The sequence below is a fragment of the Numida meleagris genome, chromosome 8 (assembly GCF_002078875.1).
Source record: "Numida meleagris isolate 19003 breed g44 Domestic line chromosome 8, NumMel1.0, whole genome shotgun sequence".
NCBI classification, from domain to species: domain Eukaryota; kingdom Metazoa; phylum Chordata; class Aves; order Galliformes; family Numididae; genus Numida; species Numida meleagris.
The window spans coordinates 9,021,899-9,043,807 of NC_034416.1; the positions used below are offsets into that span (position 1 = coordinate 9,021,899).

Here is a 21,909-nt window from a genome sequence, read left to right on the forward strand (position 1 = left end):
AGCCCATGGCATGGCCAAGCAGCGTCGAGCTTCCCGCTCGCTGGGACGCGGTGCTCCTGCAGATGGAGCCGGGCCCGCTCAAGGCCGGCAGTGCTGCCTTCGCGCCGTGGATTCGCACAAAGGCACAGCGTGATGGCAACGCAGCGCTGGTGGGCGCAAGGGGCATTGTGAGGAGCCCGCTCGGCCATGTGCCGCACGCGTGAGCTCCCGACGAGACATTTATTGATCTCAAGCTACAAAAAGTTTATTTCTTCACCCTCGTAATGATCACGTAATCGAAATCCTGCTCCTTTTCTATCTTTTAGATGTTACGGGACACACCTCCCCATCTGCCCAGCAGTAACAAGGCTGCAAAGTGCAGCCAATGCTATTCAGCCACCATTCAGCGCCCGCAACCCCTCCACTGGGCGCACCCCGGCGCCCACCGGTGCCGCCCGGGGCGAGGCTGCCGGCGGGCACAGGGGCGCGGAGCGCGGAGGGGCTGAGGGCGGCGGGGCCCCCCCGGACCGGGGGGCGGGGGCGAGCACTGTCCCGGCCGGCGCTGATCTCACGCTCCCATTGGCCGCTGTCTGCGCTGACGTCACGATCATGATGAGAATTAATGATCGGAGGCGCTGATTTCATTGTGTGACGCCGGGACCGACCCAGCCGAAACCGGCTGAATCCGGAGCCCCGAGCCCCCCAGACCGGCCCCGCGCAGCACGGTAAGCGGGGCCGGGCGGCGGCCGGGTCCCGGGGCCGAGGGGTGCGGCTGGGGGCCGGGCCCGTGAGGCGCCGCGGCGGGGCCGGGCGGGCGGGAGGGGCCCCCGGGCCGGCGGCCTGGCGGTGGGGGAGGGCGGCCGCGCGGGCTCGTTCTCGTGCGCAGACCCACCTTGGCCGCGCACGCGCACTGCGCCTCCCCCGGCGGCCGCGCACGGGCAGGCGCTGCGCACCCGCCGCTAGGGAAGCGCGCACGCGCACGGGCGTTCGGCGCGCTCCGTGTATGTTGGGGAAGGTTGTCCCTGCGCGTGCGCGCACTTCAGCGCGGCGCGAGCGGATTCAGGCTGCGGCCGTCTGAGGGAGGGCAACTACGCCTGCGCACTGCCTTGAGGCATGTGGAGAGCTGCAGGGTGGCGTGTGTGCATGCGCAGAATGCCTCCCCTCAGCTGTGCGTTTGGGTGGCTGTTGCTGTCATGCTGCCGTTTTCTTCTAGTATTCCTTTTCTTACTTCTGCTGCGGTTAAAAGCAAGCAAGCAACTAACCAAAACCACTTATTCCCTTCTGTCGCTGTGTGTTAATCCATGATGGTTTTACAATGTAAAGATTTTTTACACAGTTGCTTGTAGTGTCTTGTACTCTGAATGAATATATTCCTAAGTACGATTTCATGTCCAAGACTGATTTCTGTTTAAAATTATAGGGGTATTCTTAAGTTTTCATTTCCCAGCTTTCAAAGCAATTGGTGTTGTCAATTTAGTATACTACAAGGATGTACCCTGTGAGTCTGCTTGGCTCAGCAATCTTAATATTTCAAGACTTTTTGATGTCTATAATGCTCTATGTTGTACATGACAAAAAAATACATATTTTTTTCCATCCGTTGCTGCTTCTCCTTTTATTTGTATTTTTTTCCCCAAAATCTTTGAAGTAGTTGTGGCAGAACAGATAGCTGTTGAATACTCTTGTCTTGTTTTTGTTTCTTGAAACAGGGAACCATTAGTACAGGAGTATTCCCTCTCTTTTTCACTTGTGATACTCCTTGACACTGATAAATCTTTGGGCTTCCCTGGGTCTGCCCAGAGAGATTCCTGATCCTGAATCAAGTAGCCAGAGTGGCAGAATTGGTTGTTACGGCCACCCATGGGAGACAGTTGTTCCATGAAGCATATGGTTCACAAAGAAAATGCAATACTACTTCAGAAGCCAACCTGACATTAATTCCTCCATGTTCTCCTTCTCACTCATGCTTGCTCTTGCTGCAGGGAAGCAAAGATGGTAGATACTTTGGGAAAGGTCGCTGAACCGTTGTCTAAGGAAGTTCAGCCATAGGAATAACCTTGATCTCTTCTGATGAGGAGCAAGTGTGACAGGTTGAAATGTGTTAGGGTTGTTCTTCCTGAGGCTCATATTCAGCAGTCTTGAAGAAACTGAAGGGCATTGCAGTACCCGTCTTCATTCTTAGTGCTTACGAGCTGTAGATCCCCAGGGCTTGACTTCAGCACTCGGAGTACATTTACATCTCCCTAATCATTAGGGAAGGGCTTCTTCTGGTAATATGATGTATTTTTTTCAGTTAGTATTCAGTTCAGACACTGAATGAAGTTCAACATCTTTATCTTGGTGGGTTTATCATAGATTGAGGAGTGGGAAATTACCAGACTGGAAAGTTGAATGATGTTGGTTGGCTTAGGGCTCATAACACTTGTGAAGTAAATACAGCAAACCTAATTTTTCGATTGTCGGAGATAGTTCCCAGCACTGTCACTTAAACGTCAACATGCTTGCCAAAACTGCCTCATTTTATTAGCAGAGCGGGCAGATGTTGAATTGTTATAAATACTGCTTTGTTACCCCTAGCTCTTATTGAAGGTTCATGGACTTTCACTTTGCATACTGTTCAGCCCGAATTTCACAAATTTCACAGCATTCTTTTCTGAAACAAACTCTCGTTTCAGTTTCAATGTGTTGCCCACCAGCTGGACACCTGGTTTTCCGAAAAGCTCCAATGTGTCTTTTCTAAGCTTGGAGAGTCAAGTTAAAATTAAATTATGATAAGAATCCATGTGGATTTCTAACTTGGAGTCTTCAGTTCAAGATAAAGGTGAGAAATCTGAATGAACTGGTATACTTTGTAGGTACACAAATTGGGGAAAAGGAGATTACATCCTTTAGAGTTACAGAGATTGTCCTGAAGAATACTGAATCTATTATGGAGACATATGAACTGCTGATTCCCATGATACTAATGTGGCTGCATTACTGCTAGGTAATGTCAGCACTTTATAAGTTATTTCCAATTTGTATATATTTCCACTAACAGTCAGGGAACTCCAGTATTAAAGAAAATGTAAGAATTAATATCTTGTTCTGTATAGCTATGAAAACTGATGCTAAACAGGTAATGCTTCTCAAAGAAATTGGGAAGGTAAAAGGAGAAACAGCAACCTGATATTAAGGTGATTCCTGATTTCCTTCCTCTTGTTCTGTGTAATCTAAGATCTTCATTAGAAGTTCTGTTTCCTGCCCTGCTATGAACAGCTCACATGTCACATGAGATTCTGCTTAATATGCAATCTAAATAGTTGAGATTAGTGTTTTTCTTCTGAAGCAGGACCACAAGTATTGGCAGAGTAATAGACACAAAAGTGTAATCTGGGCCCTGCCAATTGCTTTGGGGCCCCACGGGGAGGATCAAAATCAAATCAAAATGAACTCATATTCAGGCTCCTCAGGGCCCCAAGCTGCCAGAGTTCAAGAAGCTTTTGGACAACGCTCTCAGAGATAGGAATTGGATTTTGGATGGTCCTGTGTGGAGCCAGGGTTTGGACTCAGTGGTCCTTGTGTATCCCTTCCAACTGTGCATAGTCTGATTCTGTTCTTTAAAGGTAGCATAAACCAGATGGTGACTGCATCATCGTGTGTATCCTCATGGGAGGTCAGAAGACTGATCTTAATGTTATAAAGTAGATTATTATGAGCTTGATTGGTTTGTTATTCAACCAATTCCTTCCAACAGCACAGTGTTCAAAGCAAGTCTCCCCTTTGCCCAGCTTGAAAGTAACTAAAATACAGATTCTGGGAGGTGTGTAACTCTGGCAGAGCCTGACTTTGTTAGTAATGCACTTGACTGAGAATATAAAGTAAGAATTAGGAACAGAGGTAAAAATGTGATTACAAAATCATCTCAAGTATTATTGAAAAGAATACAGAAATTTTTGCTCGTGCTTTTGGACCCTTAATGATTTTCTTGGTTTGCATTGTTAGATGTTGTTCTGCGAGGATTAGGCTTATTTCCTCTCTACTACTTTCCATCTGAAATTTCCAAAAATAGTAATTAAAAGCTTGGTAACTACAAAGGGTTCTCCCATCCACTTTCCTGCAAGATTATGGTATGTTTTTTTCCACTCATTCTGCTTTATTTTGAAGTGAATATTTAAAGAATTAAAAATAAGTTGTGGTGGGTGATGGCTTTTTTTTCCCTCCTCCTGCTGAAGGACGAAGTCAGATGCTGGTTGTTGCTGGACAGTGGACTGCATTGTCTCAGCTGGCTCCATTCTGTTTAAGACAAAATAAAGGGCTTATTTTGGAAATTTTGTAGTGATGGAGCTTTACTTACTGATTTTAGTAATTCTAATCAGAATTAGATAACCAGGGGATTGTATATTATTGGCTTGCTTAGAGCGTATAACTAATGTGAAACTTCATTTTCCCACTGTGGAGTCTCTTCTGTGTTATTTTGTTTGCACTTGGTAATATTATGCAGTTTGCCATTTCCAATCTCAGGCATGATTTTAGTGTGCCATGAGGCTGTACCTGGTCTAAGACAGCCACCGAACTGCTGCTGAAGAGGCTGCCTTGGCCCTTGGGCTGCCACCATAGCCCCACACAGCTGCAGCTTCCCAGGCAGGGAGCGGGCCCATGCCCCTACAACCTTTGTTTGTGGTTGTTTTTTGAGTTGGTCTTCAGTTTTGGTCCCTGATCTTTTCAACCTTGCAGCTGCAAAGTGCCAGCACTGACACAGCAGGAGGAGTAGGAATGACTGGCCGTAATAGTGTAGGATTTGCTGAAGCCAGAGACAGTGGAAACTCCTCCTGCCAGACTGTAACCTTCATTCTTTTCTCAGATCATGTATCTCTTTTTGTCATGGGAGGGGACGCATCTGCCAGTATTGCTGGAATGGCTGGTGTTATTCTGTTTTGCCTAATGCCTTTTTTTTTTCTTTATTTTGTCTTGAACTGGAGGCTCTTGGACTTAGCAATACAATGTAACACTTTCTTATGAAATTCTGTCACTGGTGTTCCAAACATGTAGTTCACCTGTTCAACTTGAGTCTTTTTAGGGTTTTTTTGTTTGTTTGTTTTTGAAAGAAAGTAAAAGTATTGGTAAAGGATTCCATAAGAAAAAGATGTCAGCACTTAACATTATCACAGGCGTAAATAAGTGCTTGTGCATTCTGCAAGTGTTACAGTTTTTTATTCCAACTTTCAGAGTATCTTCTTTTATTTTTAGATGAATCTGCGTTCTGTATTTACTGTAGAACAACAAAGGATATTACAGCGTTATTATGAAAATGGAATGACAAATCAAAGTAAAAATTGCTTTCAGCTCATATTACAGTGTGCACAAGAAACTAAACTGGACTTCAGTGTAGTCAGGGTAAGTACTGAAGCCTTCCAAATTTATGTGTAAGTTTGTAAGTTATTTGTTTATTTGTAAGGAATGAATGTGTATAACTTTACACAAAATATCTTCAGAGTGCTGAAGTGTCTTCGTATGTGTCTGTAAATCAGACTTCACACTTGTATGACGTGCATTTTTATCCAATGAGCCTGTTCATAGTCTGTTCTCTCTGAAATGCTGAAATGTTACCACATGATTGCTGTATTAAGCAGGTGCTGGGTAGCACAAGAAGTGTTTGTTTTGTTGTTGGTTGTGGTTTGTTTTTGTTTCTTCTTTTTTTTTTTTTTTGTCTCTCATTGCTTGTATTTTTTTAAATTAAACTGCGCATGGAATTGTCCTGTAGAAACTTTGTGCAGTGCCTTGTATCAAAGAAAGGTCATGCTCGTAGGAAACTATCCTTAAGGTAAAGCAATTCTTATGACCTAAGGTATTTGGGCAAAAAATATAACCGTTTTTAATACGGAACACTGACACAATCACAAATATTGTGTCACACATTATTACTTACAGTGAGTACATTGTTTTCTTATAGAAGAATGTCAGTAGTGCTAACAGGAGCTCTTCCAAAGTCTGTGAATCCCATGGGAAGGGAAATAACAATCCCTTTGTGAAACACTAGACAATAAAATGGCTGTTGTCTTGGAGCAGAAGTAGAAATCATGGAGCATAAACTGAAAAAATAATAGTGGTAGTGAAGCTAGCAGTTGGTGCTGCAACACTGGACATTGTGGAGCAAGAAGTGAAACCAGCCTAATTCTTCTTAGACATGTGCCTATGGTATATTGAAAATAACAGCCCCTCCTGCCCCTTAATTCTTAACTAGGTTCCCATCTCTCAGAGTACTCTGGAAATATTCAGGTTACATTCTCAGCTCAGGATGCTCTGAAATTCACCCATAAATTCAAACTCACTGGAACAGACAGAGAGTTGTAACAGGAATCTGCTTGCTGATGATGTAGTTGTGCCTATTTTTCTATTTTTATTCTGATTCAAGGACCTAGAGGAGGCAGCCAGTCTCTCCTCTGCTTGTGCTCCTCATTCACTTTCCATCTTCCTGTTACCATTCCCTTCTCTATTACCCTTACTGCAGTAATGTGTCATAGCCTTTTTCTGTAGTTATCTTCCTTTGCTGAGCCCTTCTTCACGTAACATATACTCTTCCTCCTTGTGAAGTGCAATGGAAACAGACTATTTGTCCTGCATTTGTCATATTTTTTATTATCTTACCTTTTTCTTCTTCATACTTCTCCTTTTTGCCTCTTAGTTAGCAGTCCACTGTTTTGTTCTTCTGTAAGACTTTTGGTCTGGGATTAGTACTTCCTTGTATACTTTCTAACAGAGTGATGTGTAGGTTGCAGCTGACACTTGTAGATACAACTATAAGAGGAACACAAATTACCTAAATGTATGTTATAATTCAAATGTTATCACTCTATAAATTCATTCCCCAAGTGAGTATTCCTGTAGTCTTGTCCCATAGAACCACATGTGGTTTTTCTAATCTTGAGGTGTGTTGGAAAGAAGACCTATTATGATTTGGTGTGAACATCTACAGATTTTATTGCTGCAATACATAAAATATGCCTCTCCCTTTCAAAATTAGGAAACATAGAAGAATTACTTCTAGGAAGATCCTCTGCCCTCTTCAAATTTGATGGAGATGTATGTGAACCATGCAGGGTTTGAATGGCATCATTTTGTTGGTTAATATTAGCATAATTGTACTGTTGGTTGTTTTTTGGCATTGCAGTAAGAATGAGCAGGTAGGACTTGTTAAAGTGCAGAAGTTCTCCAACTTTCAGTTTTCATAGTTGTTATCACAGAGTGCTGAGGAGCACTGATCAGGGTGGTGGTGCGTGCGGTTCTCCCCTCAGTACAACAGTAAATGTTACTGTAACAGAGCGCTTAGAGCTTCATTATTCTTTCACATCTCTTGAAGGAGTTCCTGAGGACATCTTATTGTCATATTTAGGGTGAAAATGGTTAAAACTAAAGGCCAAGTGCTACTGATAGTCACTTGCTGGTGTGTATACAGATTATGGGACAGTCTGAAATTCAGGGGGGTGTCCCTGTTCCTTACTCAGAATTTGCATTGTCTTTAATTATAATTTCTGTTTTAAAAGTTTGCTGTCTGAGGAGAAATAATGAAAAATAAATTTGAACTTCTAAATTTATGTTAAGCAATAAAAGGAAGTGAGACTTGTGGCTCTAATTTCATGTATTTAAACTTGGTTCTGTAAAGCAGAATTCTAAAACAAGTAATGAGACTTGATTGCATGCAATAAATCATGCCTCAAATTAGGCATTTTGTAAAATTGGACGAGGAACATGAGTAGAGTGGATCAGAGACTTCAAGGTATTTCTTTAAAACAGAGGAATGTATTTTGGTCTAGAAAATCAATTTACTTCTCCAGCAGGTGTTAGTATGTGAAGAAATCTTGCCTTCTTTCACGCGATGAAATGAAAATCTGAGATAGGTACTCAGTGCTGTTTGCTTGTGGTGGGATGAAGTGGTTTATTGATCAAATCAACTCGTTTGGGTTGCTCAGTGCTGAGATGTGTCTTCGTTTGGTTTTAGGTGTGCAGCACATGATACCCGGCGTGGTACAGACAACTGTTTCACTGTATCTGTATATGATAACCAGCAGAAGCTGATGCTGAAGGATTATTATTATTATTAGTTTTTGGCACTTATGTCTGCTCCCTTACGCTGTCGCATTCAGCACAAACATGCTGTGGTGAAAGAACGGAGCAAGTCTTGCCTTGCTGATCATGAAAGTTCTCAGGAGTAGTTAGATGGTGCTTATGCTTCTGGTGCCAGAGCTGATGCTTCCACCACATTAATTCTCTTCATCTTGAAACGCTGACGTTAATATTTCCTTTAAGTTCCTTTAGCTATACCTTAATTTGTTACTTGCAAGACAAGCTTCCCACTATGTTTAAAACAACAGTATGTTTTATCTTGTGCTCAACTCTTACAACAAGGGAAGAATTACCTAAGTGAAAAATGTATCTATATATTGTCATTGTCACTTTCAGAGATGTCCATAGTAGTAAATTCTGTTGCAATGTAACCCCAGTACTAGTCTTGCCTACCAGTATCTTTCAAAAGCAGTTTTTGATATCAGATCTTGACAAGTGCAGCTGGCAGAAGAGGAATTAGTTGGTAGGTTTGGATATTTTACAAAAGTGTTTTATCAGAAGGAGTTGTTCCTCTTCTTCTCTTCTTCCTCTTAACCTAAATTCAAGAAGTAACAGTTTCTGGTCAAGACAATTCTGAGAGTTGTGTCCATCAGTTATTTGGTTACAGAATCTTCCTTCTTTTAGAGGTAAATTTAGCTATGTATCTCAGTGAAGGTTTGGCATCCCAAGGCGCTAAATATAAAAACTGATATTTGGGGGAATTAGTGACGGGATGCCAGTGAAATTAATCTTAAGGATAACTTTGGGATAGGAGGCACGATACAGTCTCAGAGATTTTGAGAAACGAGGGATTTGAAGTCAAGATGGCTTCTCATGTGTTTTACTATGTGAGTCCCAAGCATGAGAGACATGGATTTCTACCTTGAGTTGTTCAGAATCTGCATAGTTGTTAAATGATTTATGGATTTGTAAACTTAGGTCTCAACTTCAACACTTAATATTTCATCAGATCTGCTTATAACTGAAATTGCCTAATGTTTTCTGCTTATTTAAAGCTTGTGTTTGTTATTGTTGTTTGCAGACGTGGGTTGGCAATAAAAGAAGGAAGATGAGCAGCAAGAGTGCTGCAGAATCTGGAGGTGCTCTCCCAGGGACCGCCCCTACTGCTCCCTCAGTACCACCAGAAGCAGCAGTTAGAAATGTGGTAAATATTGCTCGATCCCAAAGTCAGCAGTCTTCTTGGACCTCTTCTAATAACGATGTAATAGTTACTGGTATATACAGTCCTGCTAGTTCATCCAGTAGGCAAGGATCCACCAAGCAAACAAATGCTTCAATGGCAGAAATACATAAAACCTCTATTCCAAGACTACCAGGGAAAATTGACACAGACTTTCAGCAGCAGCACATCCCTATAGGACGACAAATACCACACTGTAAAAATGCTTCCCTATTAGTAGGGGAAAAGACTATTATTTTATCTAGACAAACAAGCGTACTGAATTCTGCGAACTCCATTTATAGTCACACGAAAAAAAGCTATGGTGGTTCATCAGTCCAAACTGCAGAGTTGGTGTTACCTCAGAAACCAATGATATGCCACAGACCCTGTAAAGCTGAGCTCATGGGATGTCAGAGGTTACAAAAACCAGAACATGCAGCTCTTACATCGCATATGCCCCCTGGACAAAGGGCTAACACTAGGGACCCTTCTTGTAGCACACAAAACCTGGAAATCCGTGAGGTGTTTTCTCTGGCTGTTACAGATCAACCTCAAAGAATTGTGGGAGGAAGTACAGCACAGAAGCATTGCTCAGTGGAAGGCAGCTCTCTGTCCATTGCGATGGAAACTGGAGATGTGGATGATGAATATGCTAGAGAAGAAGAACTAGCATCCATGGGAGCACAAATACAAAGCTATTCAAGATACTGTGAAAGCAGCAGTTCTGTTCGAGTGGAGAACCAAAGTGCAGCCTTGTCTGGGCCAGGAAGAAATGTGAGCTGTAGTTCTCAGATGGTGAATGCCAGGGACATGCCTGATGGTATGCTGTATCACAGCAGAGACTACCACTTGCCTGCACGGACCTCATTACACACATCCAGTACATTATATAACAGTGCTAATACATCAAGAAGTACTTTTTCTCCTCACTTTACATCTTCAAATCAACTGAGGCTGTCACAAAACCAAAATAATTACCAGGTAATCTGTCAGTTATCTGTCTGCAAATCTTGAAGACAAGGTCATAGATAAGCACTGTTGTCTTTGGAATCCATTAGCTAGTAAGTGGTAGGTTTGTATTTCTGTAAGCTGTACTTGATTTATGTCTTTCAGCAGAGATAATACCTTATTAAAAGTGAAGGTAGGACTGTAGTATGGTAGCACTTGTATCTGGTAGCTCAGCCTGTGGCTGCAGTGGGTAGTCACATACTGAAGATCAGCATGGGCTTTGTGAATTCAATAGATAAACTTAGTTTATGGGGGGATCATACCCCTGATTGCTGCTACATGCTAAAGCCATGTGTCTTGACTTGGCTTACCAGTGCATGTCACAGCTGTACCCTTCGTTGATCCTCTGCAGCCATACTGTGCATGTGGCACAGGGCAGAACGTGGGATCACACCGTCATCCGTGTGCTGTACAGTTGCTTGCCCTTTTTAATGTCAAGTTGGATTAGCTCTTCCATCAATGTCTTATGACTGACAGGATGTTATATTACACATTGCTTTTGCATGTTATTTCTGTTTTAATTTATCCTGAAGATGAACCATGTAAAAATATATCATCTTTTCTTGTGTGTTGCTCACTAGTATAGGGAACAGTATGATATATGGTGGTTTTTCTGTCTTGCTCCTATATCCTGTGAGAACTTGAAGGAAAGCTTTTTGGGTATTTAAGTGCTCCTTCTCACCAGAAATCACCAGAACTACTCTGGACTGGATTCTGCCTAGCAGATGGGACACTGGCAGCCCTTACTTGGGGCATTTTTTAAGTTGAATACTTCAAAGGAGCTGTTTTTTTTTCTCCTTTCTCCCTTTTCTTCTCAGATAGTCTGTCAGTGTTTGATATTACTGTTTCTTGAATTATAAAATTCATTAAATGCTGTTTAGTTTTGAAATTCCTGTTTCATAGGAGAAGAAAAGCTATAAATATGCACATCTGTTCTGTAAAGGGACAGTAAAACTGCCAAAGTGGATACAGTACAGCTAAGGAAACTTGAGAAAAGTTTCACTTAATGAAATACAGTGTGGATACATCCAGCTGCGTGCTCTTGGCACTCTATTTCACTTTTGAAAAACTGTCACTATTCCTTTTTTTTTTTTCTTTCTTTCTTTCTTTTAAATTTTTAATGAAATTTGAAATAACTTGGATTTGGAATACTTTGGGGTAGGGACCGAATCTCTTTATAGATAAAATGTCACCTATCATGAGCCATTCTGTCAGGCCGTGTGGTATGGTATAAATCAGATCAAGGATGTCTCTGTAACTTACTTTACTGTTGTATCTTTGATCCTTTTTTCCTCCATTAGAATGATGTACCTGTTGTTTGGTAAGTGAGGAATTCTTCACACCATTTGAATTCCACGTGAGTCTTTTACAAACTGTGCCCTTTGGATTTAGGAATATACCTTGAATCGGTGGAACTCTTATTTCCTGTGGCATCCTTTGCCCTTACGCGCTCTTAAATCTTGGAAGAGCTGGGAAGGTTGCTATTCATGCACTTGTTGCTGTAGCAATCCACTCTGTGAAATATTAAGATGGCACTTTTCAGTATCAGAATGTATAGGGGAAGACAAAAGCTGTGGTCTTAAGGCATGTCATGGTTCTGTAGAAACTGCAGAGGAAAAGTGTCCTACAACCTGGGCAGATCCTGTACTGCCTTGAAGAAGTGATGGCTCTGACTTCTCCAGATCATTGTATTCCTTTATGAGAGCTCTAGCACATTTCAGAACAATGCCAATAGTGGAAAACCCTTAAACACAGGGAAATCTTCCTAAATTTAAAAATGGATTAAAAGTGAGTTATGTGGTTGTTAGAGTAGTTAAACATCCACACAGATGCTTCTTTTAAGGCAGGAATGTGTGATGTGTGTTTTGATGAAGTAATTACTGTTGTACATTGGTGGGGCATCTAATTAGCAATTAGTTGCAGCTTTCTTACTGGTTCAATTAATCAAATTCATCTTAGTGTAACCTAGAAATAAATTTAATAAAATGATCAATTTTAATGCCTGAGCAGTTTCGTTAAGCAAATTGTTCAACCTACTAACTTTTGTTAGTTTGGTGTTGAGCTTATTGACCAGCAGAGGCAATTCTTACTGGTCCTCGGGGCTGAACAGGGATTTATTCTTAGTTTCCTTCCCCAGTCCTAAGGGGCAAAAATACTGTTGAAAGTATGTGTGGTTTTTTTTTTGTTTTTTGTTTTTAATTACTTTGTTATACACACTGAAGCCCAGTTAATCTAATTTAGCCCCGTGCTCTTCTAGGGAAAATTCTAAGCCTTGCAGCCAGTACAGCAGAGTAGGATATATGTAGTACTTTTTCTTTGTTACTAAGATTCACTTTAAGGATACTGCTTTATATGAATGAGCTTTAAGTTAGTTTTATTAAAGGAAACTGATAATGTTTGTTTTGTGTTCTTATTGTGTCAAAGTGCATTGGTTACTTCTTCAGAGATTTTTAAAGATGAGAGGAGGACTTGCTTGCTAATTTTGGGCAGCACAGCTTTGTGTTAGGCCAAGCAACACGATTCTCTAATGGGACTTGAGCAAAGTGTTTCCTGACGCTCATTCTTGTAACAGAAGCTGCATCTGTCCCAGGAGTTACCTGCGCTTTATTTCTGGGATAAGACTTGCAGAGCTGTGGTCAGAGAGTGCTGGGGAGAGCAGCAGGCTGCAGGGGCGCTGTGTGCCGCCTCCACTCACAGCAGGACACAGCAGCTGAGGGTGGCGGGGGCCTTTTGAATTGTCCCAGCACCGTGTGTTCAGGACAGTGAATCCACAGGTGAGCTGGGAAAAGGCTGTGCAGGGACCTTGTACTGCGTAATCACTTGTAGAGCCATTTTAGATTTCACTGTATATTTCCGTGCATGTTGTCTTTCAAATAGTTACACTGAGGTATTGTGTTTGACATCAGATCTGTCAGAGCTAGTGTGTGTTTGTCTTCCAGTTAACTGTTAATACTCTGCCATACCTTTTCCTCGCGTAGAAAAGCACTGTTTTCTGTAGCTCTGCTTGAAATTTGTTGGTCTGTTGAGGTGTAAGAATATACACTAGTGTTAGATCCCATCCATATCAGCTTAACATTGTAGTTAATTTAGCAGGGGAAAAACACTAAACAACTGAACAGGAAGCCTGAGAAAAGCCAACTGTGTGAGTACTGACAATGCATTGCTGTTGGGGATAGCAAATCTTAATAGGTGTAACTTGTTTCTAAAATGTGTGCTACTAAGAAATTAATAATTTAGACATGAAAGCTGATGCAGACTTCCTATTAGGAGGGAAAAGTGTTCAATTCTAGCTCTCCTCCTCCTCCTCCTTGTGCTGTAATGAGAAAGTCTGCCATTAGGTAACCCTCAGCACTCTCGGCGAAAAGCTTGGAGAATAAAGGTATGTACTTGTACAAAAGACAAACTGTACCAAGTATTCTATATTTAGTCATACCCATGCTGAAAGATTCATTATGAGAGCATTTCCCTAATACAAAAACTGTAGCGTTGTTTGATATAGTCATCAGGAGGAGATTTTTCTTCCTCATGTACAGCGTGTGTAATGACATGAGATTGATTAATCTCTTGAGCTATGTTTATTCTCTGAAGCATTGCTTGTCTGCAGCAGAAGCTGACATGGAATCCTAAATAAGCCTAAAATATTCCAGGCTATAAAACATGGTGCATGTCCAGGGAAAATAGTACAAGATTTTATTTTTTAACAAGTCTGACCTCGAGGAATGATGGAGGAGCAATGAGAATCAAGGGAACTAACCTTCACCTTCATACCCATTCCTCTTCCTCCACTAGCCTCGTGTCCATAGGTTTTCTTCTACTTGGCAAATTCTTGTCATTTGACATTGAATAATTCAGTTACTAATGTCCTAGTGGTTTTTTTTTTGTTGTTCTGAAAGTTTAACTGACATAATTGAAAAATACAACAGTTCTGTTAAACATCAGGCCCCTGCCTGACTCCAGTCTGCTTAATCTGACAAGCTTTGTGCAGCTGTGAGATGAAAACTTGTATTCTGAAGTCTAAGTTTTGAGACAGCAAAAGTACAGAAGCATCTGAATTGCTGTTACGTTGTCGCTCTCATGTGAAGAAGCAGTTCTGTTTTTAGTCCTGTAACAGTAATGCTGTGTGGCTTTGTTTTGCTTTTAAATCTTAAACATTTTATCTTAAATGTTGTTACCAGAACCAAATGCACAGTACTGAAGTCTTTTGGAAGTTGCTCACTGTTTGTTATTGTAGCAACCTAAGCTGCTGTTGTTTTCTGTTCTGTTTTCCTCTTCCTCTCTACAGATTTCAGGAAACCTTACTGTGCCTTGGATTACAGGTTGTTCCAGAAAAAGAGCAGTAAGTATATTTCCATTCAAGTATCTAATGCATCAAGTACAGGTATGAGAACTTTATCTAAATGCATTCTTGGAAATATCAAGTCCTGTTGTACATTCCATCTTTTTTTTTTTCTTCCATGTACAAGTTTTCTTGAGATAGCTTTTGTAAACGTAGCCTTTTTCTGGAAGGCACCATCCAACTATCATTTAATGACCTTTTCAAACATCAAGCAGCCAGTCAGTGCCCTCGAGTACAGTTTCAGCAGCTGGCTGAGGTGGTTTCACAATGCTTCACGGTTGAAAAGGGGGAATTTTATTCCACCCACGCTCCCTACGGGTGCGCTGACACCCCAGCCATAGCACTGGTGCCGGTATCTAATTGCATTCCAAGTTAAGCATCTGATCTGTCTGATACATATTTCTTCCACTGAGTTTCTTTCTGCTGAGTTTGTATTTTTCTGGGTTTTAGTGAGCTGAATGTACTTGGGATCAGATGAGTGCTAGCTCAAAGTAGGCAGCAGGATCGTGTGGCTGGGAGCCACGAGGAGGGTGGGGCAGCAAGAACTAGCTGCGAGTTTTTACACTGGCACTCTTACTTCATTATGGTACATAGTGCCAAAATGCCCCTTCCTGTATGCTTTCCATCTGTGTGTGGTATGAGTAATACTGGTGCATGAAGGCAGAGTTATTGATGCTGATTGCAGCCATATGCGGCAGATTCTGTCCTGGTCTAGGGCAGAGCCCTCAACTGCAAGGTTACTGGGGGTAACGCCAAATCTCCTCTTGTGTCTCCAGTTTAATGTCAGTGGATAATGTTTAGGCAGGACATCTTGAACTTTTGATAGTCAGTAAAATTGTAATTTAGGAGTGTTCCTAAACATGCAGTTTGTTTCTGAAAAGACTTATCTGTTCTTTGCCATCATTCAGACTTTGTGACACGTTATGTTCATATCAGACAGAATTAAACTCAATGTTTTTCAGTAGGGAATCACGATTGAGCACACTACATTTTTCCTATCAATTTCTTCTCTTCTGTATGTACAGACTAGTGAGTCACAAAGCATTTGCATGGTCTTTGGGTAATTAGCTTGCCACTTAGGCTTAAGTGTGTATAGTGTGTGTATGGTAGGGAAGGGTGAGAGAAAACACATGTGGGGGTGGAATTTCTTGAAGTTTGGGCAGGCACGTGAGCAGCTCAGTTTTGCAGCTAACATCTTTTCTTGCAGATATTTGGGACATTTTATCTCCTAATGAGCTACAGATTTGCTTACTGATTCCTTCTGTAGCAGGGGAAGTCACTGCACCAGTCTGCTCACTGTTTGCAAGTGAGATCTCTCCAGGGGGAGAGTCTCCTGGGAAGGGGTTGGTGGTTTCGCTTCCTTCTTGCATTTCAAGTATAGCTATCTTTCCCCACAGCATGCCATCCTCCCACTTTATTTTGGAGGTAAGCATTACAACTTCACACTTCTCTAGCTTGAGCCTTAGATATTTGGACCACTTAAGGGAAGACTTTTCCGTTAACATCAGCTGCTGCTTAAGCATTGCCTCTCTCCATAAACTGTAATTTTAATCACCTATTTAACAATGTAAACTATTTTTTTTCCAATCCATATTTGCTCTGAATTCCCTATGTAAATGAATTTGTTTTGTTTTTTTTTTCTCTTCTCCTATTCCTCTTCAACCAGGATGGATGCAACACTACACTGATTTATTTATTTATTTCCCCCCTCTTTTTGCTCTACCAAGGCTGCACTGCCATCTGGGGATGAACCCAACTGGAAAATGCAGATGTAAGCAATTGCAGTAGATGAATTGCAGTGGATGCTTCAGGGAGGTATGACTGAGAAGGCAATGGGTAGAATTCCAAGGCAGCCATCTTTGCAGCACAGAGGGAACCGTAAGCAGAGCATCCCCTTTGCTATGCAGGGCAGAGAGCATCCCACCTTTCTGTCAGTCACTCCAGAGAAATTACCCTCATCTGATTTAAACTGGGATGTTAGACTTCTCCATAGATGAATCTATGTAGAGTGAGCTGGATAAGCAATCAAGGAACTGGATGGTTTGTGTGTTGGTATTCAGAAGAGTGTTTTATTTTTTTATAGGTGACCAGGAAAGTGATAATGGCCAAGTAGTTGTGGAGTTGGCACTCCAAAACTGATACATGTACATGGGTGTAAGGAAACGAAAGAGAGGAAAATCTCCTACTTCTTAGGAAACTTCAGTTTCAAATGTGAAATTCTTTTGAAGAAAGAACATGAGGAAACAGAAATAGAATGCATAGAGTTGGAGAACTGTGATTATGGCAATTACTACCATTCAAACAGCAAAAAGGCTGATATGTATTTTGTTTAAAATAGAGAAGATTGTGTTTTAGATGCTCTGAATTTGTTTTAATCTTCTGCCTTGGTAATTTGTTTTCCTCTCCTTGTCCTTCAGCTGCATCGAGTCAAATAACTGTGCAGTTCTACAGAAACTCTTGCTGGTCTTCTCAGCTATGCTCTAGAATGATGTAATCCTGACTGTTAGTGAATACTAGTGTAGAACTATCACTCTGTTACTCATATGAATGTCCTTCAAAAAACATGGAGTTCTGTACTGTGAAGTAAGTGAAGGTCTTCTGACCTGAACGCCTGCGTTTTGATTTTAGATCACTTCACTGGGTTATTATAGCCAATTTCAATAAAATTCTGGAGACATTGAGTGGAACACTAATGCCAGAGTTCTGCCCTTCACAGAGGGAGTACAGTCATGTACTTTGGATCAAGTAAAGGACCAGATCCAGCTCCAGGTGGCTGTGAGTCCTGCCACCAGTTGAACTTGCACATCTGGGGGAACTGGGAACTGGCAGCTGGTGTGTGTGGAGGAGACTGGTGGAGTGGATAAGTCAGTACAACTGCTAAAGAAAGTACCTTGTTGAGATGTGGTCTAAAAACCTCATGAAAACTACAGCCACAGTAAGCCTCTGTGCACTGATGAAAAATCTGGTGGCTTTTAAAGTAAAATGAGAACCTGTGGGGGTTAAAACCAAGTGCACTTCAGTTGTACCTTTTTATTTTAAAACTCTATGCTGATATTGAAGTATTTATCAGTCCTGCCTCCCTCAGAGCAAACGTCAGGCTTGCTGAAATAGTGGAACAAGGTGCATGAAGTCTCTTCCAGAAATCTGAGATTGCATACCAGCGGTACGTGAGCCGTAATGGTTTGCAGTCCATATCCAAGCACGTTTGGGTCTGAAGGCTCTGCAGACTGCATTCTTCTCTGTATCTTCTGTTCTATGAATGAGAGTAGCGGTAACAATTCTAACATCTCACTCCTAGCCTTTTTGCTGGGGCCTTCAGGTGTTTCTTTGTCTGAAGATTGAAAGTGTCTTGTGATGGGTACGTATCTGCTCGTATGTTGACAAAGGAACTCTTGAAACTCGGGGAAAATTTGTGTCCAGAAACCAACTCTCCAACTCATTTTGGTAATTATGAACACCAGCTGCATCCTTTTTCTTTTTTTTAATTCCCTAGGGGGAGACGGGTAGCCTGGGAGTCCTAGTGGGTTGGGTGGAAGTGCACGCAGAGCACCAGCCTACAGAGAGCAGGCTCTGTCAGGGATACTCTGACTGCATGTTTCTGCTGATAGTGTTAAGGGAAAATTGAGTCCAAAATTTTGAAGGTTTTTTTAATGACAGTAAAGCAAATTCTATACTCTTGAGTTGTGTGTGACTGAAGTCTAGTCTGTCATTTCTATGAAGAGATGCACTGTTGGTCACTGGAGAAGAAATTGCAAAGTTTGCTAGGGAGCAAGACACTGCAGTAATGACTAATATTTGCTGTGAGAGGTTTATTTGCTAGAAGTAAATGTGGTCTTCGAACACTTCATCACAGAGCATCAGAACTGAGCTGCTGACTTCTTTATGATAACTTCAGTGGAATTTAAACGTAACTTTTGCTATGGAACAACATATAGTGCTCAGCTGCATTATAAATGCAACAGTCATTACATCATATTAAAGCTCTAGTTCTTTCACTTTAGAATATGCCTTTAAGATATACCTGATCTGAACATTTTCAATTGACACATAAAAACTGATCTAGAAAAAGCAGGCGCTAATAAACAACTGGCTAAGGCCACTCCACTGAAATGTAATTATTCATACCAATTACAGACACTAGATTTGCACCACAAATATTGCAGGCACAGTGGGTATTATGAGGGGCTTGGCCAAGTGCCAGGGATGCCTATAATAAACTGGGTCATCTCTTATAAGAACGTTGTTATTACACTTGAGAGGTCAGGGGATAAGCAGGGTTTAACCCTGAGCTTGGCAGAACTGCTGATTCAATTTGCTCACAAGGATTGCTTTTCATTGTGAGCTGATAGGCTATTTTCTGCTGGAAGAAGCTTCTCTGCTTTTCAAAGTATGGACAACAGAACTGATAGATGTAAGGTATTCCACAGACAATTAATGCTCTCAAGGATAAAGTCAGGCCTCAAATCAGCAAGTAGTGGATCTGAAGAAAGGACATAAGAATTTTATTCACAATATTTGTAATATTTAAGTAAAAAAATAGGAACTGAATTACTGATTTCAGCTATGAGAAGAGTTATCCTAAAGATGAAGCTTTTCAGTATTATCTTTTTTTGTTTATTATTTTTTTCCCCTCCCCTGTGGTAACTGGTACATCACCACCAAGGCTATGGTAGTTGTAGAACTGTACATTTTCTTCTTTTTTTGCTTCCCCCATTCCTCTGATGATAGGAAGAGGTTATTAACTAAGCTGATGGAAGTGCAGATGCATATTCAGTGTAGGAATTCTGCCCTTTATTTTTTCACAGAAGGCACGAACTTTTGTGAGAGTGTTAAGTAATTTTTGAGCATATAATGCAGGAGTCAAACTTATTATAATATTTGTCAAATGGATGATAATGTAATAGAATGCTGTTTCTGTAAGAAATCCATGCGAAGACACTGCATGGTCACTTACACAAAGTACTCAGTGTGGATCTGAGTTTTGGACAGGCTGAGGTGTTGTTTACATTTAGTAAGCCTATGGGCTGAGGTGGATCCCAGCAGTGAGAGCAGCGTGAGTAAAGGATAGAATCTTCCTTTGTGTTCCGTGAAGCAGCGCAGTGCAGCTCACGTCTGCGGGAAGCAAGAGTGCGGGCAGGCAGCTTCTGCAGTTCATTTAATGTGCAGGAACCTGCTGCCCATAGTGACTTGTTGATCAGTCTGAGCCCCCAGGTGCCGAATACTTTTCTTTAGGGGGCACTGGTAAAATTTCAAGTCTCAATCCTGTCCTTGGAGATACTCAAGGTCAGGCTGGACCAGACTCTTAACTCCGTGATCGAGATGTAGGTGTCCCTGCTCATTGCAGGGGAGTTGGATTACATGACCTTTAAGGGTCCATCCATTCCAACTCAAATAATTCTATGATTCTGTGATTATAGCTTCTGTTTCCTACTTCATGTGTTTCTAAAGAATATAATCGTCTATTTACTTGAACTGCTTTCCTCTCAGTTTTGTTTCTTCCTTCAGGACTTTAGCATGCAGTGTTTGTTGTAGAGTTTTGTTTTTTTCTTTCATATCAGTTGACTGGAAAAGCTTGTTCTCCATTCCCTTGTCTGACCTGCGATCAGTATCAGCATGATTCATGTGTTGCTGCACGAGTCCTTCAGCAGAAAGAGGAAGGGTAAAGTACCTGATGTGACAGCAGCTGCAAGAGTAACCAAAAAGCAAAAATACGTGTTGTCATCTTAAACACTGGGGATTATTCTCAAGAATGAGGAAAAAACAAATCATGTATTCAGTATGCAAAAGCGGGGCAACCTCTAAAAGAGGGGAGATTTAGGTTAGATGTTAGGAAGAAATTCTTAACTTAGAGGGTGGTGAGGCCCTGGCACAGCTGCCCAGAGAGCTGTGGGTGCCCCATCCCTGGAGGTGCTCAGGGCCAGGTGGGATGGGGCACTGGGCAGCCCGAGCTGGTGGGGGCAACCAGCCCATGGCAGGGAGTGGGACTGGATGGGCTTTCAGATCCCTTCCAACCTCAGCCATTCTGATCCCAGCAGTCTTCTCACAGTACCATTTGTGGGTAACTCAGGCAATTGCTGTGTTTCTCATGTGTTACTTGGGATCCTTTATTGTATCACATAGAAAAAGCTTTTTCATTACAAGAGGTTTTCTTGCCTGGTATTCCTTCAGTAGGAGACGCGTTTCCTTAGATAATGGAAAGTCATATGTCAAGAAGAAGCATAGAATCGTGGTTGGAACAAAACAGTAATGTCATCTAGTCCAACTGTAGACCCATCACCTCTCTACCTACTAAACCATGTCCCCAGCGTGAACTCATACGCCACCACCAACTGTTTTCACTGTGCTTCTTGCTCCTGTTTGGCTGTTAGAACAGACATGGGGAGCACTGTGGGTTGGCGCTGCTTCCAGTGAAGGATCAGGGGCAAGAGGCAGAGTTCCTGAAGCTTGTCTCTCCTCCACTGGGCTGGGAGAGTTTCCACAGCATGCCCAAGGGGGGTTCTTGAAGCTACGCAAACTATGACAAACTTTTCTGTTTTCCTGGTAAGTGAAGATCATACAATGCTGTTTGAGTGGTGAATTGTTGCAGCTGGGTTGTCAATGAACTTTCTTGCAATAATGAGTGATTTTTGTTTAGTTTTTTTTAATAAACTCAATATGCTTCAGAAGATAAAGTTGCCCTAAGCTTCCAGCCCATCCCACAGAGCTGGGGAGGCCAGAGTGACTTGTTTCTCCTTCTGTACTGAGCATTGCTATCACATTCCTTTCTACCCTCCCTTTTCTCAGTGCTTGGCTGCCTCTCCCTGACCATTTCATGCCGAATGAAAGAATTCTTCCAGCCCTTTTTAGAAGTTACAGTCTGCTTTGCCAACCACTATAAGAAGAGATATTGTCACAGTGATTCAGGAAATGACCATATGTCATTCTTTAAAGGTGGCTTGTAGGTAGGAAGAGCATAGGTCAGGTCAAGATTATCAGCATCTGCTTAGGAGTAAATGTGCATGAGGGGTTTAGTTCTGTTCAGCAGTGTGCTCTCGAGGTGAATTCCACTTACTGCACTTTGCTGCTTGTCCTAGTTGTGTCAGCAGCTGGATGGTGAGGGTGGGAACAGCTTCTGGCATTATGTACTTGGATGGATGAAGCCACAGCCAAATTTTGACACCCTTTTTACCAGTGTATTAAGGAAACTCAGGTGCTTCTAACATTTTGCATTTTAATGCACTTTAAATTTATTTCATTCTAACTTTAAACAGCTCTTAAATGAGCAAACTTGGATTTCAGGTATGAAACCATGATTTCTTTCAAAATTCAGCTGTTGAAATGA

The 21,909-nt window shown here is 41.7% G+C and overlaps 1 protein-coding gene across 4 annotated transcripts in view; it reads left to right on the forward strand.

Moving 5' to 3' along the window:
- HDX (highly divergent homeobox) overlaps positions 528–21,909 on the forward strand; it is a 44,251-nt gene continuing 22,869 nt past the window's right edge. Inside the window, exons 1-5 of one of the 4 annotated variants that reach the window (XR_002441561.1) lie at positions 528–704; positions 2,655–2,800; positions 5,209–5,355; positions 9,104–10,225; positions 14,535–14,588. Coding sequence is in view for 3 of the 4 variants with exons in the window: in XM_021406218.1 (XP_021261893.1) it covers positions 5,209–5,355; positions 9,104–10,225; positions 14,535–14,588 (1,323 nt within the window). In the remaining variant the exon portion in view is untranslated. The remainder of the gene's footprint in view (positions 705–2,654; positions 2,801–5,208; positions 5,356–9,103; positions 10,226–14,534; positions 14,589–21,909) is intronic. The other 3 variants (XM_021406218.1, XM_021406220.1, XM_021406219.1) reach the window with 3 other exon arrangements.